Source organism: Battus philenor, unplaced genomic scaffold (genome assembly GCF_028537555.1).
Source record: "Battus philenor isolate CCGP_79_NKW_IND1 unplaced genomic scaffold, ilBatPhil1.0.hap1 SCAF_1, whole genome shotgun sequence".
In the NCBI taxonomy this organism is placed as follows: Eukaryota; Metazoa; Arthropoda; class Insecta; order Lepidoptera; family Papilionidae; genus Battus; species Battus philenor.
Window position 1 is genome coordinate 116,185 of NW_027181661.1, and position 26,828 is coordinate 143,012.

The 26,828-nt window shown below is 40.2% G+C and overlaps 1 protein-coding gene across 7 annotated transcripts; it reads right to left on the bottom strand.

The window, feature by feature from the left end:
- Window positions 1-541: 541 nt before the first annotated feature.
- Window positions 542-16,680, bottom strand: Unr (cold shock domain-containing Unr). 7 transcript variants are annotated; one of them, XM_068764371.1, is made up of 17 exons: window positions 16,576-16,606; window positions 15,885-15,975; window positions 14,710-14,945; window positions 14,247-14,426; window positions 13,973-14,169; window positions 13,681-13,888; window positions 13,403-13,591; window positions 13,180-13,331; window positions 12,952-13,084; window positions 12,645-12,836; window positions 12,430-12,555; window positions 11,895-12,079; window positions 6,129-6,346; window positions 4,478-4,654; window positions 4,189-4,363; window positions 3,592-3,752; window positions 542-750 (listed from the first exon to the last, which is right to left on the bottom strand). In XM_068764371.1, the coding sequence occupies exons 3-17, from the start codon at window positions 14,893-14,895 to the stop codon at window positions 734-736; spliced, it is 2,496 nt and encodes an 831-aa protein (XP_068620472.1). In that variant the 5' UTR covers window positions 14,896-14,945; window positions 15,885-15,975; window positions 16,576-16,606; the 3' UTR covers window positions 542-733. The 7 variants fall into 7 exon arrangements, with proteins under 7 accessions (XP_068620472.1, XP_068620395.1, XP_068620151.1 ...); XM_068764294.1 differs by having other exon boundaries at window positions 15,789-15,975; XM_068764050.1 differs by having other exon boundaries at window positions 15,540-15,975.
- Window positions 16,681-26,828: the final 10,148 nt, after the last annotated feature.

Here is a 26,828-nt window from a genome sequence, read left to right on the forward strand (position 1 = left end):
ATAATCAATAACTAACGCGCATTGAGTTACACCGAATACTAAATACAGTTCGCACCGACAATTTGGCCGCGACGGGCGGGCGGCGGCGGGCGCCGTCGCTCGCGTCCAGTGCGTCGCCATACAACAAACACTACACATCGAGTTACACTTACTTCACTATGCTTGTATTTACACGATACGATTAGTTGCTTAACATAGAGCGCTCCGCGGTCGTCGGCGCTCGGTGATCGGCGATCGCGACCCGCCCTGGCGGGACGGCCCCGGCTCAGGAGCGGGGCTCTCGAATTTGGAACAGCGCGTTTATGCGAAAAAGAACCTCTCGTATAAAGGAAATTCTAAACAAGCAACTAAAACACTTAGATAAACTTTGATATGTTTTTGCTCGTCGATTACAAGCTACATACGGCGAACTCCTTACTAATCAACGGGAGATACGACGGGCAGGGGCAGAGGGCGCGGGGAGCGGGGGGGGGAGCGGATGGGAGATCGCGGGCAGACGGGGAGGAGGCAATTGTGAAAACAGTTTCTTCGATCTAAAATAACAAAAAAATTTCTAAATGCCGCTAAAGTAAAGTGAATATCAGTCAATCAGTCTCTCGTGAATATGATAAAAAAATTGAATTCGAAAATTAAAATCGGATGTCGTCGCAGGGAGCGGGGCGCGGGGCGGCGTGGCGCGGGGCGGCGGGGCGCGCGGAGCGCCGGCGCGGGGCGGCGGATGCGCGCGCGCCGCTCACTCCGCCAGTTGTTCTGCGGACAACAAAGGTCGTCAGGCTTGTGCGTTCAAATGGCAGCGAACGACAACAAGACGAAAGCCTTTTCATTACGCGCTCACAAATAACGTTTCAGTAACTAAGGGTTCTTAAACTATTGTTAGTACATGATTTTAGTACATAACTGTTCAGTGCTGAAAATGGACCGCTGTTTGGGTGCTGGCCTCCTCCAGGTGCACGTGTCTCTATCCCTCGGTTAAATCTAAACAGTTCTCTGGTAGCTTTACGACGTCGCCAGCTCACCTCGGCATTGATCATCCTGTGCTCCTTCTCCCTGGCGGAGTGAAAGGAATCAAGCCGCTTCCGTTGTAGTGTAACTGCATGCTTGGAGTGCCACTGAGTTTTATTATAAATTTTATATTTCTGTTCTCCACTATGTGTACCAGTGTACTTCTTTCTATATCTGTTTGGATGTATTTGAATTTATTTTTCAATGTTAAATACCCAATTTTGACAGCCACATAGCAAGCATGTAAAGAGGCATATACAAAAACTGTCTTTACTCATATGTAAGCCACAATTCCCTTTTAAAATTCCTGGTACCAAATATTTCTTCACATTGTGACAATCCTTCTTGTTATTCCTTGCTCATTATTAGATATATTAAATGATATTTGCTTCCCGAGTATATATATACACATATACATACTTGCACGTATATGTTATTTTCTTGGTCAGTTTTAGTTCTCATTTGAGTATAACAATTCAAAATGTCTCTTGGGGTCCCGGCAATTATAAACGCGTCGTCAGCAAACCTTAAATAATTTAGTTAGTTCCCATAATGTTAGGAGTCTCCTGTCCAAGTTCAGTAATATATTATGTAAAAAAGTGATGAAATCCTTTGTCGACAAAGTGTCTCCCTGCTGTCTGACACTTCTTTCTGTTTGTATTTCTTTTACCATGGTCTCCAGTTTAATTACACTTGTAATGTTTTGATACAAGTGTTTAATCTGTTGTTGCTGCAGTCAATGAGTGCTACATGGTTTATTGAATTCATGTTATTTTTTAATAATCATTTCTAGTGTTTGAACATAATCTATTATAGTGGAACCTGATCTGAACCCTCATTGTGGTTATGGTTGTCTTCTGTCTATTACTTGTTATTCTTCTCAGAAGTGTAGGTAAAACATCCTCGGATTCTTTTTGTACAGAAAATTTATGTCAGAAGTGCTCCAATGCTTTGTTACAGTTCTCGTGGTCATAATGATGTTGCAAGATGTTGAGTTACATAGCTTTCGTTTTTATTGTATATTCAATCTAAACCATGGTTCTTCTCCAACCTTAATTTAGAAGCTGTTTAATGTTTTCATGAACTTCTAGATCAGCACTTTATTACATGTCATTACTTGCACTCTAATTACTATCGCATGTGTTAGTTTCAATGTTCCTTTTCCTGTATAAATCCATGTGGAAGTTGCTTGTTGAATATCATCGTCCCTAGAGCTCACTGCATCTAAACTTTGTTCTAGTCTGTACATATGTTTCTGTGTGAATGGTGTTAGTTCTCAATGTACTTCGTGTTATTTCGTATCTTTATTTATTGTATTCCTCTATTCTGATGGACCTGTTAGTTTCTTTGTATTCTCTACCAAGTTCCATTTTCAAATCTTTTATTTCATGTCCGGTATGAATTAATTCACTGCGCGTTTATATTAGGCGATGAGTTCTAATGACCTATAGCTTGGATTATATTTTGCGGCTTCAAAGGTTAATTTTGCAAGTTTAGGAATCAGTTGAATCTAGTTTATAAGTGTAAAATGTTTGTTTGGAGGTATTTTATGTATTTTTCCATTTTTTCTTATTTTCGGATTCTTTTTCTTAATGATAAAAAGATCTGATGGCTGGATTGTATATATTATAACTCTTAATAATCAGTGATCGGAAGAAAATTATTTATTACTGGCTGTTTCTACATCTGTTATTTACTTGCATTAGTTTTTTGCTTTGATGAAATCCAAATCTATTTCTGTATTTGTTTTTCCTTGAAGAAAGAATTAGTTATTGACAAGTAATAAAGTTAAGCATAATTAATAAGACTGTCTCAGCTCTACTTCATTGTCCAAGAAGGGACATTAAATGTGTACACTTTAATTTATTTTAATTAAATTTAATTTTTTCATGATCCAAGTGGAAGGCAGTGGTCTAAGTCCTCGCAAGGTTCACTCGACTAGAGAAAAATTTTGTTCTAAGGCTTTTTAATTCTTCGTTGGCTTTCATTTTCTACCGATGGCTCTTTAGCCAGACATTAACAAAAAACAAAATCATTATTTTATTCTATGTTTTGTCATGTATATGGTCGGCTTTTATCAGGAAGAAAGTTGTCATTTAACCAATACATCTCGTTTCTTATTTTTCATGGTCATTTGTTATTAGCGGGGTTGTTCAGACACATTTGTTGAGGTGTAAAATTTCTATTACGCTCCTCTCTCTTGGGTCTTCCCACTTTGATGATTAGTTTCTAGTAGTTTATCACTGCATCATTTTCACTTCAAGTTTAAGCAATAGTTCTCTCCTCTATGAATTCCTTTTGGGTGATATTCAGAAACTTAAAACGATTTTCACAATTTTGTTTTTTCCTTATAATATTACTCTATATCCACTTGTGCCTTTATCATATAGTTTTTGCCGAGGTCGTGTACCATATTTATATCTTTATCTTCACACTTCACCAAAATATAAAGATATTTGAGTGTGTTCTTCACTTTATACCATAAGAGTGGAATGTCGTATATGATTAGGTCGTTGAATGTTATTTGTTTTGGAGGTGGGAGCGCAGACGGGCGGTGCGGCTGGTGCGGGGGTAAGGGCGCGCGCTCACCGGCGATGGGGCGACGTGGGCGGAATCCGCGGCTGCCGTCGGGGCCGCGCGGTGGGCGCGCCAGCACGACGCGCGGCACGCCCGCCTCTTCCAGCGACGCCGTGCGCAGCCGCGCCAGGAGCCGCTCCGGCCGCTCGCACCGCTTCAGCAGGCTCTTGTTGCTGTCGCACACCAACAAACTCATATAAATACACATTACCCACACACACATACATATTGGTCAATATTTAGATGCTGAAAAATATTTTTTTATTTAACTTAAATCATTTACCTAATCAGTAAACTATAATTTATTAACAAAAAACAAACAAATATTATAAGCGTATTTTGTTCTACATAAAGGAGTTTTGAAATAAATTTTTTGCTGCTTTTCATGTAACTTTTAAATACTGTTGAAAAACTACTAAAATTCAATAATAAAGTCAACCATCGTTATGTAAAAAGTTTGTGGCAGCGATTGCCTACCACGTGGACACAACAGGCCTCGCGGCTCGCGTACCCCGCATAATACGGTGGCCCAAGTCTTATAGAGGGACAACACAGCAAGTGTGCAGAGGGAATGGCTTAGGAGTTTTTGACAACACCACATGCACGCACCTGACGACTTTGACGACGTTGCAGGCGGAAGACTTGCCATTCCTTTGGTTGGTCAGCATCACGAACTCGACGGTGTCCCCGGGCTGGAGGTCGGACGGGTGGCCGCGCACCTCCGACATGTGGAAAAAGAGGCGACGGTTTTCTTCGGACTCTATGGACAAGAATCCGAATCCACCTGTACGAGAAAAACGTTAATAATATATAACTGTTGTTTAATAAAACCCTGTGTGGAAGGCGATCAGGATTCACCCAGTGTTAAAGTCATTTGCAAATAAAATTGACAATGTACCTTTGATGGCATCGACGGTGGCGCGACGCTTCTTTCGGATGGGCACGATGTTAGTGGCCCTGCCTTCCATGTCCACCTGGAACGTGACGGGATCTCCCACTTGCAGAATCTCACGCTTGCACGCCAGCCCCATTATGCCGAACTCGTACGACGTCCCACCTTCGATTTGAATCAAGCCTGCAATTCAAAGCGCCGGCTTCGGTTTGATAATTTGTTCCAGAGTGTAAGTATTCTCATTGCACATATAAAACAAAGTCCAAGTAAAAGTCCTTGCTCTTTCACACATATATATGCCTCGTTAACGTCTGTTACATGCAGTGATGTCCATACAACATTAACTTCAAACAGTACAAATACAAGAGATTCATGGCATTCCGATCGTTAGAGTTTAAAGCATACACAATCCTATCACATATTCTAGGTTGATGCCGTTAGTCTGGGAGCTTTTACAGCTTCATCGCAGCTGAGTTAACAAAGCGGATGCCTTTGTGAACTTAAAAAAATCCTCTCACTCCTGTTTGTTTTACTACCGCCTCATTTATAACAAATAATCCAACACACACTTTCAAGAATTATCTATGCAAACATTTAAACATTTCAAATGACTACACACGTTCTTCACGAAAACAGAGATATTTCTTAAGGTTAACATTCCACTCCGCTGTCACACCTATGAAGAGCTTCAGTGACAACTGGGATGCAAAGATCTTTTATTTATTAAGGTTTACACAGTCGTTTATTACTTCCAGTTTTAAAATTTTCAAGATAATGCATAAAATTAAATTGAGTCCATGTTGAACAATTTTTAGATAAAAAAAAACTGTTTACTGTTTAAGCCAAACGGTATTATGATAAGCTGGGCTCTACACCAGGAACTATTCAATTGCGTGCTGCACAAGATGGTTTTAAACAATCGTAAAATGAAGTCAGTTAAAGATATCGGAAGGATGATTGTATACAATTCAACTTGTTCCTCGAGTAATTTCACCAGAACCGATGAGATCAGTGCGAAGTGCGCGGCGGCTAACAACTCGTCGCCAGTCATTTTGAGAGTTGCATGGAATGTATGCTAATCATCTCGAGGAACACAACAGCAAGAGTAAATCCTCATCGTCATCATGAATAAATTTCCAATCGGACCGGCGGGATGCAGCCGTTTGCCAACGACCATAACAAGATCGTCTGTCCAACTTGGACGTTCTACGCTGCTCTCGCCGGTTCATGATCTCTACTCCAGAACCTCAAAACCCGCGCAGCCAACTGTTCAGCGCTGCGAGGCACACTAGATACTTCCACTTGCCAATCCGCTGGTCTATATCAGTACAATTGTTCATCTATGAACCTCCTCATTTCAGATTCAATCACGCATTGAAACCTCGAGCACTGCTCTCTCCACGGTTTGCTATGTAATGACAATTGCACGGCTTTATGGAATTTATCTTTGTTTTTTAGAAAGGCAAGTTGGAGCTCAAAGTTGGAGGAGTGTTAATATTAAATAACAGTACAGCGAAGGCTGAGGCAGGCGCATGTGTTAAGTTAGCAGCGTGACCAATTCCAAATAAAACTCATTTATACAATTGATAACATTTTACAAAGAATAGAGTTATGCAGCTGTGAGTAGATGGAGTTGGTAGTGTAACGAGTGACCAACCAGAATATTGCGCCTGGTCGGGGTTGAGAGCGCGCAGAGTCCTGGTGACCGTGCCGTTGATGGATGGCTCCAGTGGCTTGGCGATAGGCACCGAGCCCTTGGGCAGCGCGCGCACCATCTCCGCGCTGGCGCACCCGCCGCCGGAGCTGTTCACGCGCCCCAGCGAGTACTCCACCTCCGTCCCCAAGTCCAGGTTGTCGGGGCTTCCATCCAAGTTGCTGCAAAATTAACACACAATCTATCAAATAAAAAACATCAACACTCTTGCCTTACGTTGTGCATTTTTATTAAATAACACACATTTATACATCGCAGCGGCGATTTACGATTAACTAACACATTAGCATAACTAAAATCGGTAACACACAGGGGGGCACACAGACGCGCGCTGATTTCGCAATTGCAAAAGGTATTCCCACAGGACCACAATGTAACGCAGCGAGCTATCGCCAAGCAAATCATTGAGCAGCTGCTATAGCATGTCTATCGGGTTTAAAGTGCGTGAACACGTGAACATGCCGGACTCACGAACAGAGATTTTCATTTACAGTTCCCAAGCAGGTACTGTACTTTACAATTGATTTTTTTCCCATTTCATTTAAACTTGAAACTTTTCATCAATATCTTTGTTATACAAAAATTTTCGTTACTCTTTAACCATTTGATATTAGGCCAGTATTTTTAAACCTTTTACGTCAAACTCCGACCTTTTTGAAATTCTCTATGCAGCACATATATTTTTTCTATTAAAACAAAATGATTAAACTAATATCGATTCCGCTTTCGATTTCCCTCCTTTAATGATCAATCATCGTCCCGAGAAACGAGGGTGCCACTTTGGGAAGCACTGTTTTAGACGAAAACCGTATGAAAATTTTTAGAAAAAAATCTCGAAATTTTCAAAACAAATAGTGTTGTGGATAGGAAGTCCACATAACGCTCTTCTCTCTTTCTGACAGCATCTAAATCGAAAAATCTTGAACATACAAATAAATCACCCGAAACCAAAATGTGTGAGTCCTTTGATTAATTCGCCGCAGTTCAGATGCCTCAACATATACAATCAAACGTGCTATTTATACAAGCTAATGGTCGCGACCTGCTCGAACTAATTGTTAAAAACTTCAGTGTAGCGCCCTTCTAATTTTAAAAATGAAAATGTTAAACCATTTCAAATTTAGAATGACATCGCCTATTAAACATCGAGGCACATAATTATTGCTTTAAATGTATGTTAATGAGACACAACAGTTTTATTAAAAACATTGCAATACAAACAAAACAACAAGCGAACAAAATTATTATTCAAAATATTCTTAAGATATAAATAATTTTATTGCAGTGTAAAATATGTGCGTGTTTTTACGCGATCAGCTTAGTAATTAATTGTTCTAACTACTTCCGAGTGTGTGTGAAAAAAAAAAACAGAATCAGTCTGTTATGGACTCTTCTCATGCCAGGACGCGTTCGTAGCCCTTGAAGCAAGCGACGTATTTTAAAGTTCAATAGCGCCCGTATATACTTAGAGGAGATCAATTTGATTTCTGTTTCCATCAAATTGGACTCTTCTGGCGACTTTGACATGACGTACACGAGTTATAGAATGTAACAAACATAACTCGAGAACCGGCAAGAATGAGCTGTACTCATGTGTGCGAGATAGCTGGAGAAAATGTAAAACTAAGAGAGTACATTTAGCGGGTGCGTCTATTTGCTCGTCCGAAAATCTCTTGCCATATATCGATTGATTCTGGGCGGACGGCCGTCGCAAATGACGATACAAAAGCAATTAAACGAGACAGCGCCGCGCCGCGCTCGATAAACGAATTACGCGAGCGGCAACGGCTCGGGGCAGGGGTGCCCGGCGCCTCGAGGCAGCGGGGCACCCGGCGCCCCGCCGGAAATCCGCTTCGGGCCGTTATTGCTCGGAACTGAACAGTTGAATTACTCTGCCGATGAACGAGATGCATCTAGCGCCGCGTGCTACCATCGCAGACCAAAATACACGCTGATCGATACGTCGATGCATCGATGCATCGCTGAACATTTGAAAACTGCTCCGAAGGCTATTTCGAGTAGGTCGCTCCGTCCGCGTTACTTGATTGTTTACGGTTTGGAAAGCTCGCCGCCGGCACTCGAAGCGAGCGACGACCAAATGTTTGCGCGCCTGATGTTTCACCCGGCCTCGATATCGAGCCGCACACCAATGCATTTCTCTGTTCATTAAAAACATTAAAATATATTCCCTGCTTCCCATGGTCACACAACAAGTTATCAACAATTATATCGCGCAAGATCTTGAAAAATGTTAAAAAATACAAATGATGAACGCGGGTTTTCAGTTCAGACGATGCAAATTTATATTGGAGTTTAACATTTGCATCGGTCAGTATTTACTTATCACGCCACTCGTTTATCTCCCGTTTAATTAATAAAGTGATCACTGAAATTTTTTTACGTCAATTTATCTATTGCATTGGAATGCGACAGGCTGTTAACCAGCCAGGAGTCAGTGCAAAGTCTGCCCGGCTAGTTGTGAGACAGTGCAGCTTCTTGTATAATATTAATATACTCCGTTTATTCAAGGAAGTTTCGTTCCTTGAATTCTCGTTTTATTACGTTGATGGATGAGATGCCTGGATAATCAATTCATAGGATGGGCACACGACAAAACAAACAACACAGAAAACGGCCGCTCCCTAAAACTCGGTTGAGTATTGTCACGTTGTTGCGCGCAGTTAGGTTACGACACCAAACTGCGCACAATAACGTGACAAATAAACAAACATGTTTTCGCCACTCTGCTCCATATCAAGGCCAGGCTTGAGCAGCAAAACACAGGCGTACTTCATTATTTAAAAATGTATTTAGATATACATAGAAGACTATTAAAAATAAATATCTTGTCAAGAAAATTTAAATTTTTTGAATTTATAATGAATTTCGCGAGTTGCGAACGCAAATGATCCATTTGTAAATCCATTATGAAATAACTATTGTTTACGCATTAAAGTGTCAGTGAATCGTTTTCGAGTCTTGTAGCCTGTACGTAGGGTATAAATTGCAAAAGCGCGAACGCTGGGGCCCCGAGAGATTGCGCTCCCCTAATGACCTCTCCTGCAACGGGGGCCCAGCGCGGCTCCTTAATAAGGATTCATTCGGCGCCGCGTATTGCGATGCGGAGCGGCGAGACGCCTTATCCTGTGTCAAAGGGCACACGTGATTACAATTTTAAAGTCTATATTTATTTCTGTACAGACAAAACACCAAGATTGACCTTTTCAAAGATAGCCACGTAAACAAACAGATATAAAGCCAAGCCCTTTAAAATGTTTTTATAAGTTCTATAAAGGCCATTACCTACAATTTAACAGCAGGGTCTAAACATCATCATAAAAGAAATTGAAATAGTTTTACTTAATACATATTGTCTAAGCGATAACACGGCTCGCAGATCGAGTTCTCTATCACGACGCTACAGTGAGCCGAGCTCGATGCGGATCCTGCTCTACTGGAGCACCTCGCGATTCGAGTCGGTGAAGCGGGAGTTCAACTTTGATTTTAGCTCTGTCGAGCCGTGCGCACGACTGATTTCTATAACTAATACAAATTAGAAAATTATGTGAACAAATGTACCACACGAGACATAACTGAAATGTATAATACTTATGTAAGAGACGTTTCAAAAGAAACATTTATTTTTAATTTTGCTTTTTCAATTGCAACTTAATAATATATATAAGAATATTAGCGATGTTTTTGCGATTTCTATTTTGGTCGAAAATAGCCTTCAGTAGTAGTTCATTCAAAGGTTAAGCTTTTTGTTTAGCTAAAACTCGATAAACGGGTAAACATAGCCCGGCGACCGTGCTATTGTGATTTTATTGCCACGGATCCAAGTTGTCCACGTCCCCACCGGGACAGTGGTCCGGCGCTGTGGACTCGGGACCTTACGCTTCGATCAAAATGTTTTCACCGCTAAGAGATCACATCTCACAAAATCCTTTCGTACTGCGCCGCGACCGAACAGTAAAAACAACAGTAAAAGAGGCCGTAACATAGAGCTCGCATGACTATGACCGATATATACATTTAATTTCAAAAATGTATACATGTATTTTATCAGAGGCAACAATTTGATACGTTTTAGTTAATTCTATTGGAAAGTATTTGCTGGTCGGGTGTACATGTATGTAGAGGAAATGCGTGAAAATTCTTTGATCGTAGCTATCCTCATCCGATCGTCGCGCGGTACAAAAGGCAACGGAACTGATGCAGATGGACGGTGGTAATTGCGGTAAATTTTCAAAGGCGACTAATTGAAATTGCCAATTCGGACACAATGGCGCGCGCGGGCCGCGCCGGGGTCTCAGTTAGCATTCATTGACGCTCCGATACGGGCCAACAATGGTCACGCGCGCGACACCCCCGCCCGCCGCCTCATTGTGTCTCACCCGTGCACTCCGCCAAGGTCAGCGCGGCTCACATGCCCTGGGATTTAATACAGACAAGTAACTAAACCTTTAGCTCTATCATAAAACCTAAACCGTTTCTAATTCTATAACTAAATGAATCATCGTGAGGCTCTTTAAGACCTCGTATGTTGTTCGACTGTTTTTTGGGACACAAATAGAGGGTGCCGGGCTAGCATCTGTGTATCTGTGGCATAAGTGCCTAATCACCGCCTAGTTAAGACTTTGCGGTGTTAACTTCATATGTGGTGCTTTGTCTCCCGTCACCCGCGCCGGGGTGCAGCGCTCGAGCTAATGACCGAGCGGCCGCTAACGCATGTAATTACATCAACAAGCCGCCTGCACACGGTCTTTTCGGAAATACTAAAACTTGAATACTCAAAGCTAAAGGTAGAATTCACGAAGTGTATACGATTACACCAAACGAACAATAAATGTAGCGTCGAATGCATCTAGTGGCGGCCCTCGTGGCCAAGCACCGCAGCACGTGCACTCGGCGCCGAACGATAACGATCAACAATTTCTAGCAAACCAGTCTCTCTGTGTATATCTCTGGAAGAGGCTTGCGTTCCCCGAAAACATATATAATAATATAACAATATAACGTGGTCAACTGGCCCATGGTCCGTACAGCACTGGGCACAACAAGCAAGTCGCCGGTCGCCGTTTAATAAGGAAACAATTCGCAAAGAGCAGCCCGCGCCGCGTGGGAACTTGAGCCAGTAATCCATTTTGGCCATCCATGTAAATCGATGTACATTAAAATACGTTAAAACACAAAGTATTAAATTATAAACTGTAAACAATAAAATAAAAATCGCACAGCGCTCAAGCGAAAATCGCAGCGATTAATAGCGAAGCCGCTGCGGACAGAGCAGATAGCTCCGCCCGATTTCAGCTCACGTGTCTCTGTCATTGAAGACGTTTTACAGAAAAACTTTAGCGAGCCTTGGCTTTCTGTATATTCCACTTTGAAGCGTTAATTCCATAATAAACAAAGCACAAGATTTTGCGAGGTGACCCGCAGTTTCCGCCGCCTCGCTCGGTGAAGCTGTGGAAATTGAAAAAGTCCGAGCACGTGCTCCACGTGCGTTGTGAGCAGTTAGTGAACTTGCGACATCGTTAAAATTAAATTTGCAATCGCATTGCGCAAACCCGAGCGGGGGGAGGGGTGGGGAGGGTTGGCAACATTTGCTCGGGAATAACATGGACGTTGAAGCAACATCGGATACCTAAGTTAGCCTTCAATGAGATCAATAAATAAAAAGGAAGACCTGCCTGTAATTTGACTGACCTGAAATGGAAGAACACCTCCTTGGTATGGTCGGCCGTCTCGATGAAGCCGAAGCCGTCCTTGAGCGCAGCGATGAATCCTTTCATGACGGGGCGGTTGCCCGCGTTGCCGTTGGCCGAGTTGCCGTTGGTCAGGCTGTGTTGGATTTGTACGGACATGGCGATCAGCTCCTTGGTGCGTTTAATCTACGAGACAAAATAATCACCTTCAGCAGCGACGCTACACAAACGAATCGCGCGGTAAGGTAGTCAACCGACCAAAACTCGCTTTCAGTGGCTTGACACTAAAGACACGCAATGAGCGATCCGTAAGAAACCCGTGTATGGTCAAATCAGATCACGATACCTTTTATAAGGAACGAGTTGGAAAATATTGGCGCCATTGGACTGTTCAGCGGAGACAGTGTTCGCGGGGGACCGCACCATAAACTTGATGATTTAAACAGGTGGCGTCGAGAGGGCGCGCTCACACTTTGTTAATTTCGTATATGAATCTCATGTATGTTGGAATTATGTAGTTGTATACTTGTACGCACCTGATAAAGGTCGAAAGTCACCTTATCGCCCACACGCGGCAGCACCTTCGATTCACATTTCTTCGCTGTATAGGGCAAAGCCTTCTTCACGCCGTTGATTTGGGCGGTGATGATGCCATTGTAATCCTGCACAACGAGCGACAAATAGATAAGCGTGACACACCAAACGAATAGGCAGTAGGCATGTACGCGACACGGCAACCACGGGTACGTACTATGGAAGATTTCCTGGTGGGGCTAGTGGACGAGGTGTGCAGTTGCGCTTCCTTGGTGACGACGCCGCGCAGGCCGCGCTCCACCAGACTCTCGAACTGCACGCTGCCCGCCGGCAGGTGCTTTATGCGTATGGCCGACTGCCGGTAGTTCATGTTCGAGAACGTCGTCACCGGGTCCACCGTGAACTCCACCTGACCGCAACGTTGCCAACATATTATTTACGATAACGCTACAATCATATTGAGCCCATTCGGCAAGGCGGGACACTGTCCTGAAAATTAATCGTGCGTAGAGCGAGTGGCCCACCTCGTCTCCCACGCTCAGCTTGTGCCCGAGCCGAAGAACTTCAGCAAAATGGAAGAACATGGTATGCTCCCTCTCGGCGCAGCGGATGAAGCCGAAGCCGTCTCGCAGCGAGCACACGATGCCGCGCTCGCGCCTGCCGGCAAACATGCGCTCAGAGCACCGTGCCTGACGCGAACGCACACGGTCGTGGACGTGTGCGCCCCGTCGGGAGCGGGAGCCCGCGCTCACCTCTCGCCGGACACGTTGAAAGACTCCTCGAGCAGCGTTATGTTGGTGGCGCGCTTCAGTTGGTCCCGCCGGTCTATTGCGACTTGAAACTGCACCCAGTCGCCGTGGCGCAGCGTGAACTCACCGCCTTGGTCCTTGTCACCGAACGGCACCTGTTGCGCGCACTGTTATTAAATACCGCTCGCACGATCGCACACATAAGAGCTCACCGGAGCTCGCTCACCTCGATCTCGGAGCGGTCGACGGCGCGGTACCTAATCCTGCCGGGCAGCGGGTCGTTCTGCGTAGCGCGCGCCATGCTCCCGCGCTCCAGCGGCTTCAACACCTGACCGCGCCACATCTCGGGGCTCACGTCCTCGAACACCACTGACCCGCTCGGCAGCTTCGTAATATTACACGCAACCTCTTTCCCCTGCTCGAACATGAAACGGACGTTAACAACAGATCCATTGCAAATCCAAGCCCATGCTACAGTGTAACAAAGTGCAATGGTACACTCACATTCCTCGTCTGAATAATAAATTCGACGTCATCCCCTAACACCAATTCTTCTTTGGTTTTTGCCTCTGAGTAATGAAAGAAAATTTCCTTGACAACATCAGCTCTCTCAATGAATCCGAAATTTTCCTTCATCGAGCACACCACACCATGGTATTTGACAGGGTGCACTGGATTTTCGAAACGAACATGACAAGCACCCAACGTCCCCCTGCCATCAAGAAAGAAACACTTGTGTAACATCGCTGTACAGTTATAAATGATACAATACAAGAATGTTACTTCATCAACAAACCTCTGGTTGGTAGCAATTTGAAAGCTAACAGCATCTCCAGTACGTAAAGTTACATTGCCTTCCACATCATCTTTTGTATAAGGCAAGAAAAAGCATTCACCTCTGTTTTCATAGGAAATACGCCCTGTGTTGTCACCGGAGCCTTCACCTTTCAGTTCGGTGGTAACAGTGCCAGTTACACGGGCTTCACTCAGTACCTACAATAATAAGAATCCATTTGTAGGGCTGATGTACAATGTAATAAGAGGAAACTATTAATCAGTTGCAAGCATACCACTTCCGGAGCAATTTTAGTGACAGTAGAGGCAATAGGTTTTCCAGTGCGTCTATCATAGCTCATCACAAATTCCACCGGATCGCCAATCTTCAGGTGTTCAATGTTGCCACTGAACTGACTAAAGTGAAAAAATAGGCGCGCCTGCCTCTCACAACATTGTATAAATCCATAGGAGTGCTAAAATTAAACAACCACATTTGTTATTATTTAGTAAAAGCAAATATTTTACTCAAAGTGTAAATATAATTATTTATTCAGTGACATCTGAACCTAAAACATCCACACAAAGCAGGCCCCAGCAATAAATCATATTCAAATAAAAAACACAAAAGATAGGGTCAGATACCAGAGGCACACTGTATCAGAGAGAAAATGAGTTATGATAATAACAATAAGTCTATTTTGAATGTGAATTCTTTTAAATTCTCAAAATGTTTTCACTGATAAATACAATACTCACCAATAATTTCTCAATGATTCCAGTTTCTCTTATTGCCGGGCAATTCATTGAATCATACTGAGAATTGTTAGAATTGGTATTATTGGTGGAACTGGAGGAGTAGGTGCCAACAGAATCACCCATCGGGCAGCCATCCAAGTTATAATTACCGAGGGGATATCGACTCCCTCCACTTGACTTGTTCATATTGTTATAGTTATCCCTCGGGGAGCTTGGGTACTCACTGCTGTAATTGCCTAGAAACAAATACATTAACTGTCAGATTTTATCAGCAAATGTGATATTGATAATCATTTTCATTAAATGGTTTATTGCATACAAAATCAAAAATCAATGTTATCAACAGGTGCATTGGTAGTAACTACTTATGTAAAACTTAAGGAGCTTCAGTTGATGATTGCATTAGCAAGTCTACTGGCTTGAGCAACCGGAACGGAAACAATGGAGCATTGCTTTCATTAACATACAAAACCTGTAAAAGTGCACAGGAGACGACAGTTCCACAAGAGCCCAGAATGTTAGTGAGTTATAAGTGACAAAGCCTCACACGTGATAACAATTGGGAAGAAGTCTCAAACAGCAACCAGATCAAAGCATCAAAAAGCAGCCCCTAGGTGGAGGGGATGAAAAGTGCCAAAAGCATGCCTTGCAACAATCCTGCAGCAGGACTTGGTAGTGAAATAGAAAACTGAAATGAAGTTAATGATGACTCTACTGTAACATACTTTCAAACAATACATTATATAGTATTAGTAATTCTAGGCTATGTGGTTAAAAAAGTTTAGAACTTTTTGGTTAACATCTAATATGTAAAGAAGCAAAATATTCACCGGAACGGAAAACTTGTTTGTTTTGCATATTGGAGTGCTGAAGATCTAAAATATCCTGCAAAGGGGAGGAGTGTGAATCTGGCGGCTGGAACATTTTCCACTGAGGATTACTAGACATTACTTCTTCGATTGTTGTCCTTGTATATAGGTCAAAAACTCAGTATTTATGTACCAATATATCACAGAAAATTGTAATTGCGTGGAACTATACCCTATATACCAGTATATAACTTTTAAAAATCAATTCACATTTTATCATCCACTGAGTTCCGGACACCACTGAGTTTTTGTAGTCACCGTTATCACCAATCACACTGAACAATAAAACTAGTTGGATTATGTTACACTATATCCTCAGATGTCTTCAATGCTTGCTGAATCGGAGCACTGTGCCGCATCTGCTAATTTCACTGATGCTATTTTGTTACTTGACTACCTACATAGACAAAATAAAAAATAATTTCAGTTTCTGAATACAACGTAGGAAGTAAAAATAATTGTTAACGTCTTATGATCTTATAAGATTTGAGACAGTAAATCTAGCCAAGTAACTTGGGTATTTAGCTCTACTGTGGTTTTGAATATTTAATAATCGCTTTAAACAAATATAATAGTATCGATGAAGACCAATTATAATATAAATATAAAATTAATAGACAACCTAACGAAGTGAACTCGCAAATTGTAAACTGAAAATAATCGAACTGCAAGGAAGCGCCGCAAGCGACTACACAACACTTGAGGTTCCGAGTGATTGACAAAAATAGTTGCAATAACAAGGAATTACAACAAAAGTGATGCGCCGGAGAATTGTTCTACATTTAATGTTGCCCAAGTAGGCATCGCTTGTGCGATCGTACCGTCGACGGCCGAAAACTGAAACGACGTCCGCCAAGGCTCGCCTCTATCCGCTACACTTATTACAATAATTAGCAAATCTCATTCAGTTAACTCACTGGCAATAATTTTTTGCAAAATTTTCTCAAATATGGATAGAAAGAGGCGAACACAAAACGAATAAATGAACAAATCTCACCACGACACAGCACAGCACTGACGACATACCGCCATATTGAATGTCAACATAATTGCGACTTCGGTCGTGCCATACAAAGTGTTTTCAAATTGGTTGGGAATGATTAATATTATTTATTAAGATGATGATAATTATTTAAATTTGGCCAAGTTTTATAAATTAGATAATTTTTAAAAATTTTGTAATTGTTTTTGTCTAAAATCGCAAACCAATCATAGATTTGTTTTTCTCTATTTTAGGATTATTAAAAGTCGAAGGTGGCCATTACCTTCTGCTTTAGAGAAAAAACATCTCGTAATTAATTTGAATATAAACTTTTGTTAAAAGAAATTACAGAAATATCATAAATAATCGGTTTTTAATTCATTGAATGACGTTATCTATATTATTATAAAAAATTGTGAATTGTTTTCGAATTCATGTAATATTGCAATAAGAAAAAATAATAATCCAAATTATCATGCTACTTTAAATATTATTTATAAAGTAAATTGATAATATTACATCAGGATGCATTTTGTTGATACTTTTTTAAAATTGCTAAAGACTCGATTGAAATTGTAAAATATGTGCCTAAAAAATTTATTTATTTTAACAGAAGCAACAAATTAGAACCATCGGTAGAACCAATTACAACGGCAGAATAAAAAATATATAGTCTTTATTTCACGATTTTTTGGGCCCTGACATACACATCTGCCCAAATGGCATTTGCAAGATCCACATATCTGATAGGCTATCGCGCAAATGGTGTTTAGCCTTTAACAGATCTGAAGAGCTTCCCCGGAAGCCACGGCCCAGGTCGCTACGTCCTATTAGGGAGGCCGAGAGAAATTCTTACCCATATCAGTGCCTAAAAAAATTTCTGGTAAAAATTATATAATACTGCAACGACCTCCATTTTACTTTTGCATTATTGTGTTGCCATTTTATTTCTACGAAAACATTTTTATTGAATTTACGGGCTTTTTAAAATTCAATCAACTTAAATTTACCGATTATTATTTCACAAAACGTGTTTGAATTATCCATAATTCTTTATACTTTGAATGTCAGATCCAGTTAATAATCTAAGTAAGTGTTTTAATCAAGACAATTTCAAAGTATATTACAAACAAAATATATAGAAATAAAAACTAACTTTATTTTAGTAAATTTGTACTATTAGTAATTTTGTTAAAAATCTTTATTCCCGTACTAAAGTGATATAGAAATTGTTAAATCGAGACATAGCCGTTCAAAGGTAGCTAACATGGCCCGCCATGCGCTGCCGGTATCCAGCGATTTTCCGCGAGCTTGACTATGTAGTACGTCTGTCTTGGTCTATCCAAACCGCGTGTACCTACTTTGTGATTACCACTCAAGAAGGCTTCAGTTTAAACAGCCGTTGGTTGCACGAGCAGAATCCCATTCGCTGCCACTTCACGCGCAATTCTTCGTGCTACTTCAGTGACTAGCTTCGGTTCTTCGGAGAATTGCCTAATTTATGAGTCGATGTTGTAACGAAGCACATAGCCATTGCTTCCTGGGTGACAGAGCTCAAGCCTTCGTATCAGGCCTATCGTAAACCACCATGTCTCAAATCAATGTCATCACCGGCCAGACACACAAGCTAGATCCTCGTCTTCAGAAGAAAAGATGGTTCAGAGCTTTTCATCACTGCCCAACCGAGTTAGATTCGGCGGGTGATCTCCTTTCTCGAAGTTACTTAACTGGACAGTTTGTCCCAGGTATATATAATGGCCAATAACTTGGAGTGTAGCAGATCCGACAACTACTTAAGTAGACACGACAAATGCAGACGTTAACTATCAATTACGTCTTGGCAAAACAAAAGTGAGTGATGTACTCCCTTTTCATGTCAATGCTGGGCTCGCTCCTGTCCATGAGTTTGAAGATATCTTCCAGTGCAGCGGTGAACAGTTTCCGAGAGGTAACGTATTCCTGTCTAATACCTCTCTGCAACTGGCTTCTTTGCGAAATCTGGTTCTTGACTGACAATGAACGTTTACATCTTAACATCTGGATCTACTGACAGTCAACTGGCACTTTCAAGAGGTCTGCAGCTCAAGTCTCCACCGAATTGAACGTTTTTTATAGCCCACTAGCGCCAATCATAGTGGTCGATTATATTTTTCAGTCTTATGTATTATCTGCCGCAGCATATGTATGTGGTTTAGGATGTTAATAAGCCTTTACGACAACCGGCTTGTTCGTGAGGCTTGAAGTCATTAAACTCGTGCGAAATTGTTAATAGAATGATCCTTGAAAACTACTTGCAGACATTTTATTTCGAAAGAAACATTAAACACGTGCGTTATATGAAAATTATTTTAGATTTGTTCTTTGAAGAAAATAAGATTTTTCCTGGTGTTTTTAATTTCTCTTCTCAAAACCAAAGGTTTCAGATTTGACTTGGTACAGCCACAAACGTATATTTTATCTGGTTTGTGGTAAAACACGAGACGGAATTTTGATTTTTTTATTAAAGTCTAATTAAAAACTTTTGTAACTATGTACTTAAAGAAGTTTCATTTTGATAATGCTAAAAAATAGTCAGTATTTATTGAATATTAAACACGAAATTTATGAGTTGAACTTTAATGAATTTTTGATACATAAATTATGTGAACGATTACGTGAACTGGAATATTTGAAACATTGAAAGCTTTATCGATAACTTTATTAGAACAGTACTAATGCGGGCGTGTATGTAATTGTCGGTTCGTTACGTTTCCGGTTTTTATTTTTCGTTGTGGTAGCAAAATTGAAAAGTATTAATAAAAATTATATATATTTAAGTCATTTTATTTCATAATTTTTTTAATGCAATTTCTTAGTATGCAATTTAATAAATGTTTACATATTGGTCAAACATTAATAGAATGCAAGGTTACCATATCTTGTAGCCAATCCTTAAAACTTGCTATACGTAGTATTAAATAGGGAAAGGTTTTTCCTTCTCTGTCACCCCAGGAAAAAAACCCCGCTATTTCGTGAAAATGGAACAAAGCGGCGCCGTGACCTAAAACGTTGTCCCGTATAAATCGCTATAAATAGACAATAAATCACTCAATAGCGCTGAGCGAAAAATATATTTATTTATTTAACTCATTAAAATAGTTATAGCACTCCGCGTGCCATGCAACCAGAGCAGTATGTGCGGTATAGTCTTGAATATTGTACCGCTATGACCTGTAGCTTCTGCAAACTATTGAATTTTGGTATTTAAAATTAAGATAATGTATATGTTTTAACATAAATTAGGTCTCACGGATATCAAGTTCGCGCTGGTCCTGCGCGATCACGCAATATTCGTAACTTCTAATGTCTATCACCTGAGCCATTAGGTTATTGCATCTTGCAGTGTCTATAAAACTCACGGCATGCAATTTATACGGTTTTCTTTGGACTCCTGTAAAAGATTTTATGTGTCAGGTCCGAAAATTAGTTGGGTCTTCCTATTTGGAGAAAAAAAGTTCTGAAACTTTTTAATAACCAGATATTTCAATAATATTAGACTCCCGGAAGCAATATCTTTCGATTTTTCTAAGGCTTTCCATGTAGTTTATATAAGTTAAATAATTACAAAAGTCCAAATTCAATATTTATTATTCATATATTGAGTCAGGAGTTATAAACAGTAAACGGTTTATTGTGCCAGAAATGATATCTATTTCTTAGACGTCCCTGTGCCGAATAATCTGTCTGCGAGATAGTGTGAACAACCGACGTCCCTTCTTTCTCAGAAGGACGTCGCATGTTCACGCGTCTTAACAAAGCCTCCAAAGTACTAGCTCAGACTCACAGAGTGCCTAAATCGACTCTTAGATAAATTAAACAATAGAATCAGATATATATTCTTGAATAACTTTTTTTTAAAATACTCTTAGATTAATGAAACGAAGGATAGAGCGTTTCCTCGCATGGGTCACTTTCGAAGCAACACAGAGATTATGGAAGATAGGTTACAGCGTCCTCTACGTGCAATAACACTACAAAGCTATTGTCAATTCTCTCGCCAATGGTGGCTATTATGTCAAATCTCCATGGACGATGAACCGCCATTCAAATTTGCGACTAGTCTTTGGTGGCCCCGTTGTTCTTCTTTACATTAGCGGCCAGAACAACAACAAAGAAGTAGGGGCTGGTAAGGATCCCCGTCAGAGCCGCGGTTACCGTTGCCACCGACAGTTGGTCCTGGTATCATATAACGTGAGGACGTTGCTATCTGATGAGGCATCGTTGAAACAGGAGGAGGATTGTCCGAAGTCCGACGAGACAGAGGTCACAGTAAGCTAAATTGTTCTACAACCGAGAGACGGCTGCTGGGAGCGAGAGCTCGATGCTCGACCGAATCTCGAACGGAGCCTTGGAGTGCCTATTGTCGTTAGCTTACATGACGGTGTTGATCATTATCATTACAATTAAAACTAATGAATACGTTGAAAAATGAAAATGATTTAGCCTTAACTCTTGAATGATGTCCGACAAATAAAATGCTCTTAGGCACTGATAAATGTTTTTAGTTAAATGTTCAATAAATAAAAGTCCAAGTAACTCGTCATACACATTACATAAATAATAACGAACTATGTGAAGTCTACCCGATTTATGTGTGATAACACGACTCTACAAAAAAAATTTCGTTCTTTGTCCTAAAGTTTATACTATTATTTTCCAGTTAGTTATGCACAAAAACGAAAAGAAAATACCTTTTTTCGGTATAAAGTTTGCTTTTGTGATAGTTATAATAATAATACTCATTTTTCAATTTTTTCATAAATTTTAATTGATTTTAATATTTTTAAAAAGACCGCGCGGTGAGAGTGGAGTATTAACGTTTACACTGTGCCGCTAGATGGCACCCGAGTGATAAACAACCATCAGGTGTTATTTACAAGCCCAGAATAACTTAAAATGTCGTCACGAAAGTGCAAATACGATGCTGATGCATTTTGTTTTATATGTGGTCAATTTATTAAAGTTCGAGACGTGAAATATGAACTAAAGACATCTCACATTCTCTGTGAAGCCTATGAAGCATATTTTGACCGTCCTGTACGGATTCTAAACACTATATTCAACGGTCATGGCCTGTAAGAACAGAATTGTGTGTCGGAAAACAGAACGTCAAATTTGAGCCGATTGTTGAAGCGGAAAAAGTGTTAATGCCGCCTTTGCACATTAAGTTAGGGTTGATGAAACAATTTGTTAAAAAACTGGATGAAACTTTAGAAGCTTTTGGATACTTAAAAATTTTTTTTCTGAAGTTATCGGAAGCAAAGGTTAAAGCTGGGGTTTTTGTTGGTCCGCAAATAAGACAGATTTTCGCCGATGAAAAATTTCCAACGTTGCTGAATCGTACTCAAAAAGCAAGTTGGAACAGTTTTAAAGCAGTAGTTTCTGGATTTTTAGGAAATAATAAAGCTGAAAACTACGAAAAGTTGGTTGAGGATATGCTTACAAATTTTAAAGCCATGGGCTGCAGGATGTCATTAAAAGTACATATGCTGCATGCTCATTTGGATAAATTTAAAAACAATATGGCAGCCTATTCCGAAGAGCAAGGAGAACGTTTCCATCAGGACATCGTGAATTTTGAACAACGCTATCAAGGCCAATACAATGAAAACATGATGGGCGACTATGTTTGGGGTTTATTGAGAGAAAGTAGCTATGAACATAAAAGAAAAAGTAAAAGTGTGCACTTTTAAGTTATTTTCCACTTTTCTGTAAGCTAATTTGATAGTAAAACTTAATAAAAATAATAAACATTTTTATTTCAATAGTTTTATTTTCAATCAAAAATTAAAATCCGAGATTTTTAAAAATTTCGTTCAATCAGTCTTCTAAGCACAAAAGCAAAGTTTTTCATGCCATATATTTTTTTTCCGTCTTATTACGACCTAAACTACCGAAATTTAATGCTTTGCAATCAAAGTCAAATTTCATGTTGACCCGTGTAATCAACAATAAGTTTAATTTTTGCGAACATGTCGATTATTGCAATTAGCATTAGTCATAAGCCTTTAGAATTCCGGAATTTTTATCTGTTATTTTATAAGTTATTATTTTCTTATAAGTATTTTCTAGTAAGTTTGGAATAAGATATGGATGAGAAAAAATCGATAAATTAAATTTAATTCTAGAAACGCTTGGTGGGTCGCATTAAAATGTTTAAGCCGGAAGCGGGCCGCGGGCTGCTGTTGCGTATCCCTGAGCTACACTTTTGAAACTATAGACTAACTATAAACTAGACTATTATATACAAAATTTTGGTTACAGATGGTGAAGTATGAGATATCACTTGCTCAGGAGCGCCTTAATCGTGTTAAAGAACAAGGAAAAAATGAACAAAGGAGACTGCACATAAAAAATGCTGTAAAATATTAATGGAACTACAAATCTGTTAAATTGTTTTAAAGTTAGTAGAGTTCACGTCGAGCAGGTAAAAGAGTTTGTTTTTACAAGCGTTAAACTTAATGATATGTTTAGTTGCAGCATTACTACATAATATATATTACTACATAATAATATTAGAACAGAATTTTCAGAAAAGTACCGGATGAAATATATCAGAGAAATAAAGAATTTATTTTTTATTTAGCCTTTTCAATTAAAAATGGACACGAGCTCCTGATAGTGCTCGGCCCCGCCGCTAAAAGCAATTCGAATATCGAAAATGTTCTTTTAAGGATTTCAGCGTTCCAAATTTAAAACAAACTACATTTTAAAACAAAAGTACAAAGGGATCCTCCTCTCTTTCCTTTTCATACCAAAAGCCTGCCGGCAAATTATAAGGTATATATATATAAATATACACACACCTATATACATACCTTCATTATCTACAATGGCCTGATTCCATTCGCCTAATTGTAAATGATTCCGTTCGACTCCCGTGTAATTGTTGTGTTTTACGGAAGCATCAAGCGCTGTTAAACAAGGCATAGTAAATATTTTATAATTACCATTATATATATTTAAAAATGTTATGGAAGTTGTCTGCTTGTCAGTAATGAGGTAGTGTGTACTTGTACCTATGTTTATATCGTAATTCAAAATTTAATATAATAATTTCCTGACATACGGATGTGAACTTTCATGCCATATGGATCGAAGACACAGTCACTGACAATGAGTCTTATAAGACTGTTCCAAGTCACAAAGATCTACATAAGACCTAAGTTCATCGACGTACCTCGAAGATTTGCTCGTCTGAAACGACAGCGGAAGGAGCATATCGCTCGTGCAGCCGACGGCTCTTGAGGCCGAAAGTTTTCTTTATTTTTTAAATTTACACGACTAGACAAACTCGTCTTTATTTTACAAAGGACATAATTAAACTGGTCAATTATTAATTTGCTATCATCATATTGTTAAGAGGAGTGGAGACTTGGAGCCGGCAGACGCGGTGTGGATAGGACCGACCACATAATCAAGGTTTATGTTATTTACTTAGGTACACCAGCAGTACACGTAACTTAAAATTACATTAAAAGTTACCTGTTAAACAATAATGGCGCTGTTATGTGTTCCTTTATACATGAAACTATATTAAAAAATTTACTATGTACAATGTTATAGAAAGATCAAGCCACATTACAAAATGATTGAAGAGAAAAGTTATCGCATTTAAGAGGAAACATCTGGCTTAGGGCTTTAAAAACAAAAGAGCTTTTAATTTGAAAGTGTTTCGTCCGGCGCGCATCTTCTTCAAAGCTATCTATATGTTTAAAATACTCAATAATAAATTCCGGAAAGTCGCTGAATGCAAGTGGCACTAGACTAGTCATTGTGGCGATACTTGGAGTAGGTCAAAGCCTTGCGGTGGGCGTCTATCGACTATCGATTTATATTAGTGTTAATAATTACGTTGTGCTTCTTCTCCAAGAGGCGCGTATAAAGAGCTTGTAATAATGTGTTTAATTGTTAAAAATAAAACAAACGCAAGTTTCAAATATAATGTTCATACAGGTTCACGTAGCCGCATATATATTAAGATAAAGTTGTGTTGTGTTTAGCGGTTGTGAAGAAGTAATAACAAGTCGAAAAATTCACTGATAACGTTTTGTTTTGTTTGGAAATTACTTACAGATGTACTGATGCATGGGCACGGAGCTCGAGTGCTCCAACAGGCCAATGTTGTTAGAAAAGTCGTCTCGATTGAAATGAGGATGCGCAATGTTTCTTTTGACGCTCGTATCTGGGCCAACAGAGAAACTCCTTCATACTGCATGCATGCTGCTCCATCAATCGACATTTAGAAATCTATGTAAGGTGACTGGGGTTGAGGTATAAACGTAATCAAGACGCTGACATATAATGCCGGGCAGACATGGCGGAATCAGAAGACATGACCGAATGCAATAGACGTAATATAGTGTGGGATTTTTCCTAAGGCCAATTGGTTTTGGAGGTAATAACAACACGTAATCGATTTATACTTATTTAAAACTACGATAACAATGTTCAACCAATAACAATTGTCAGCTAATCATAAGTCGAGAAGAACTGTAGAGCGCTCTCTTTCGCCCGATGCAAATAAAGAATTATATTTCTTTGGTATTTCCTTTTTCGGTGCGCCGCTCACGATGTCGTAATATTGCTCCTACAATAGCAAAATCATATATTGCTTTAAAAATTCTTACTCCCATTACAAAATATGCTCTCCACCATAATATGTAGGACAGATTATTTTACAGCACCAATAAATAGCGGTTTATTTAAAACTGTGTGTAGCATCATACACCGTGACCTTCTGTTTTCCTAAGCGTTCAAGACTCACCCACTATTGTGGAATCGCTGGACATATACTTGATGGTCCATCTGGTCAGCCACTCGGCCATAGATGGATTAGAGCGTATGATGACGCAGTGCGCAGGCGCCACGGACCACGTCTCGCGCAGCTGGATCGTACTGCAGACCGCTCGTTGACGACGAACGCTCTCGTTTAAATAAAGAACGCCGATCGGCAAATAGTCCGGGGCCAATACATCTGGAAAATAGCGATTTTAAAGTCTCCCATCGTTTTTGTTATCATGAAACTAAGGTGAAACGTTTCAGTTTTAGAAGATATAATGTAGAATATAGCGACTGTCTTTTGATTTGATACGTAATAAGAATGAAATATTCGGCCATCACAATCACCACGCCATTGGAGAACTGTGCGATAAAGGTGACGCTCTAAAATAAAACGGAACCCTGTCTTTGTTAGCAGAAAGCCTCACTCATCTAACAGATGTAGCGCATATAACAATGGTATAAAGCATTCCGTCACCTCTGAGCCCGGCGCCCTCACGCAAGCCCCGCCTCGTGTTCATGTAGCTGGTGCCCGGGTGTCTGACCACGCACAGGTGCACAAAGTATACAATAGTTGCCGATATAATGAAAACAAAGGTCAGTATCAAATGAATGTAAATACATTTTTCGCCTCTAGTGAATTTGGGAGGGTTTGAAAAAGTGACCGCGTTCATTGTGCGTTGTAAAATTATTTAAACCGCCTCGATTTTCGCATAAAGTTTTTTTAAAAAAGTTTATAGGTTTTCGAACTCCTTGCGTTTTAATATTATAACTGTATAAACACTTATAATGTGTAGATCAATATAAATAGTTTTTTTGTGCTATTTTCTCGGTTTATGGGCTCTCACATCGCTTTAGCGGACGCTCCACAGAGTGACTAGGGTGTAGTGGAATCCTGCTCGGGCTGACTTTTCGAAAATGCCGGGTTAGCATTCCAACGCCCAAGAAGGCTGAATCTCAATTGATCGGCCGCTATTCCTCGGCTAATAACACTACTACGACTTCGGAAAGCGTTAGCGCTGGGAGAAGTGGCGGGAGAAACTCCAGCGACGCTTGTTTCTATAGTATGACTGCGTGTAGGCGTCTCCTGTGCCATCGATCCGGCCTCGTGTCCGATGAGACCGGTTGGTTGTCGAATGGCGACGATGGCGGTGTACATTGTACGTGGCTTGTATTACTGTCGTTGTCGTCGGCACGGCACTCGAATGTACCGGGTGTGATTATATTTTATGTAGCTTCACCTACAATCAATGAATTTGGGTGAAGAGCGGCAGAGCCGTTTTACGAACTAAGGAATCGTTGGCAGTTTAAGGACATACAAGTCTGTAACGTTGTATGGTAACGTCCCATATATCTTAATTAAAATTTTAACTAAAAAATATAAACACGAGAAACGTCACGTAAATCGCAATACGGCAAAAAATTGTTGAATCCTTGGCGGGGAACGG

What these genes read in the sequence shown, in the direction of transcription:
- Unr (XM_068764050.1), bottom strand. Translation starts at nt 15,657, where the DNA reads ATGTCTAGTAATCCTCAGTGGAAAATGTTCCAGCCGCCAGATTCACAC. An exon ending in TGACTTTCGACCTTTATCAG is followed by an intron (nt 12,080 to 12,429) that starts GTGCGTACAAGT and finishes TTTGTCTCGTAG; the next exon opens with ATTAAACGCACCAAGGAGCT. An exon ending in CACCGTCGATGCCATCAAAG is followed by an intron (nt 4,364 to 4,477) that starts GTACATTGTCAA and finishes TTTCTCGTACAG; the next exon opens with GTGGATTCGGATTCTTGTCC.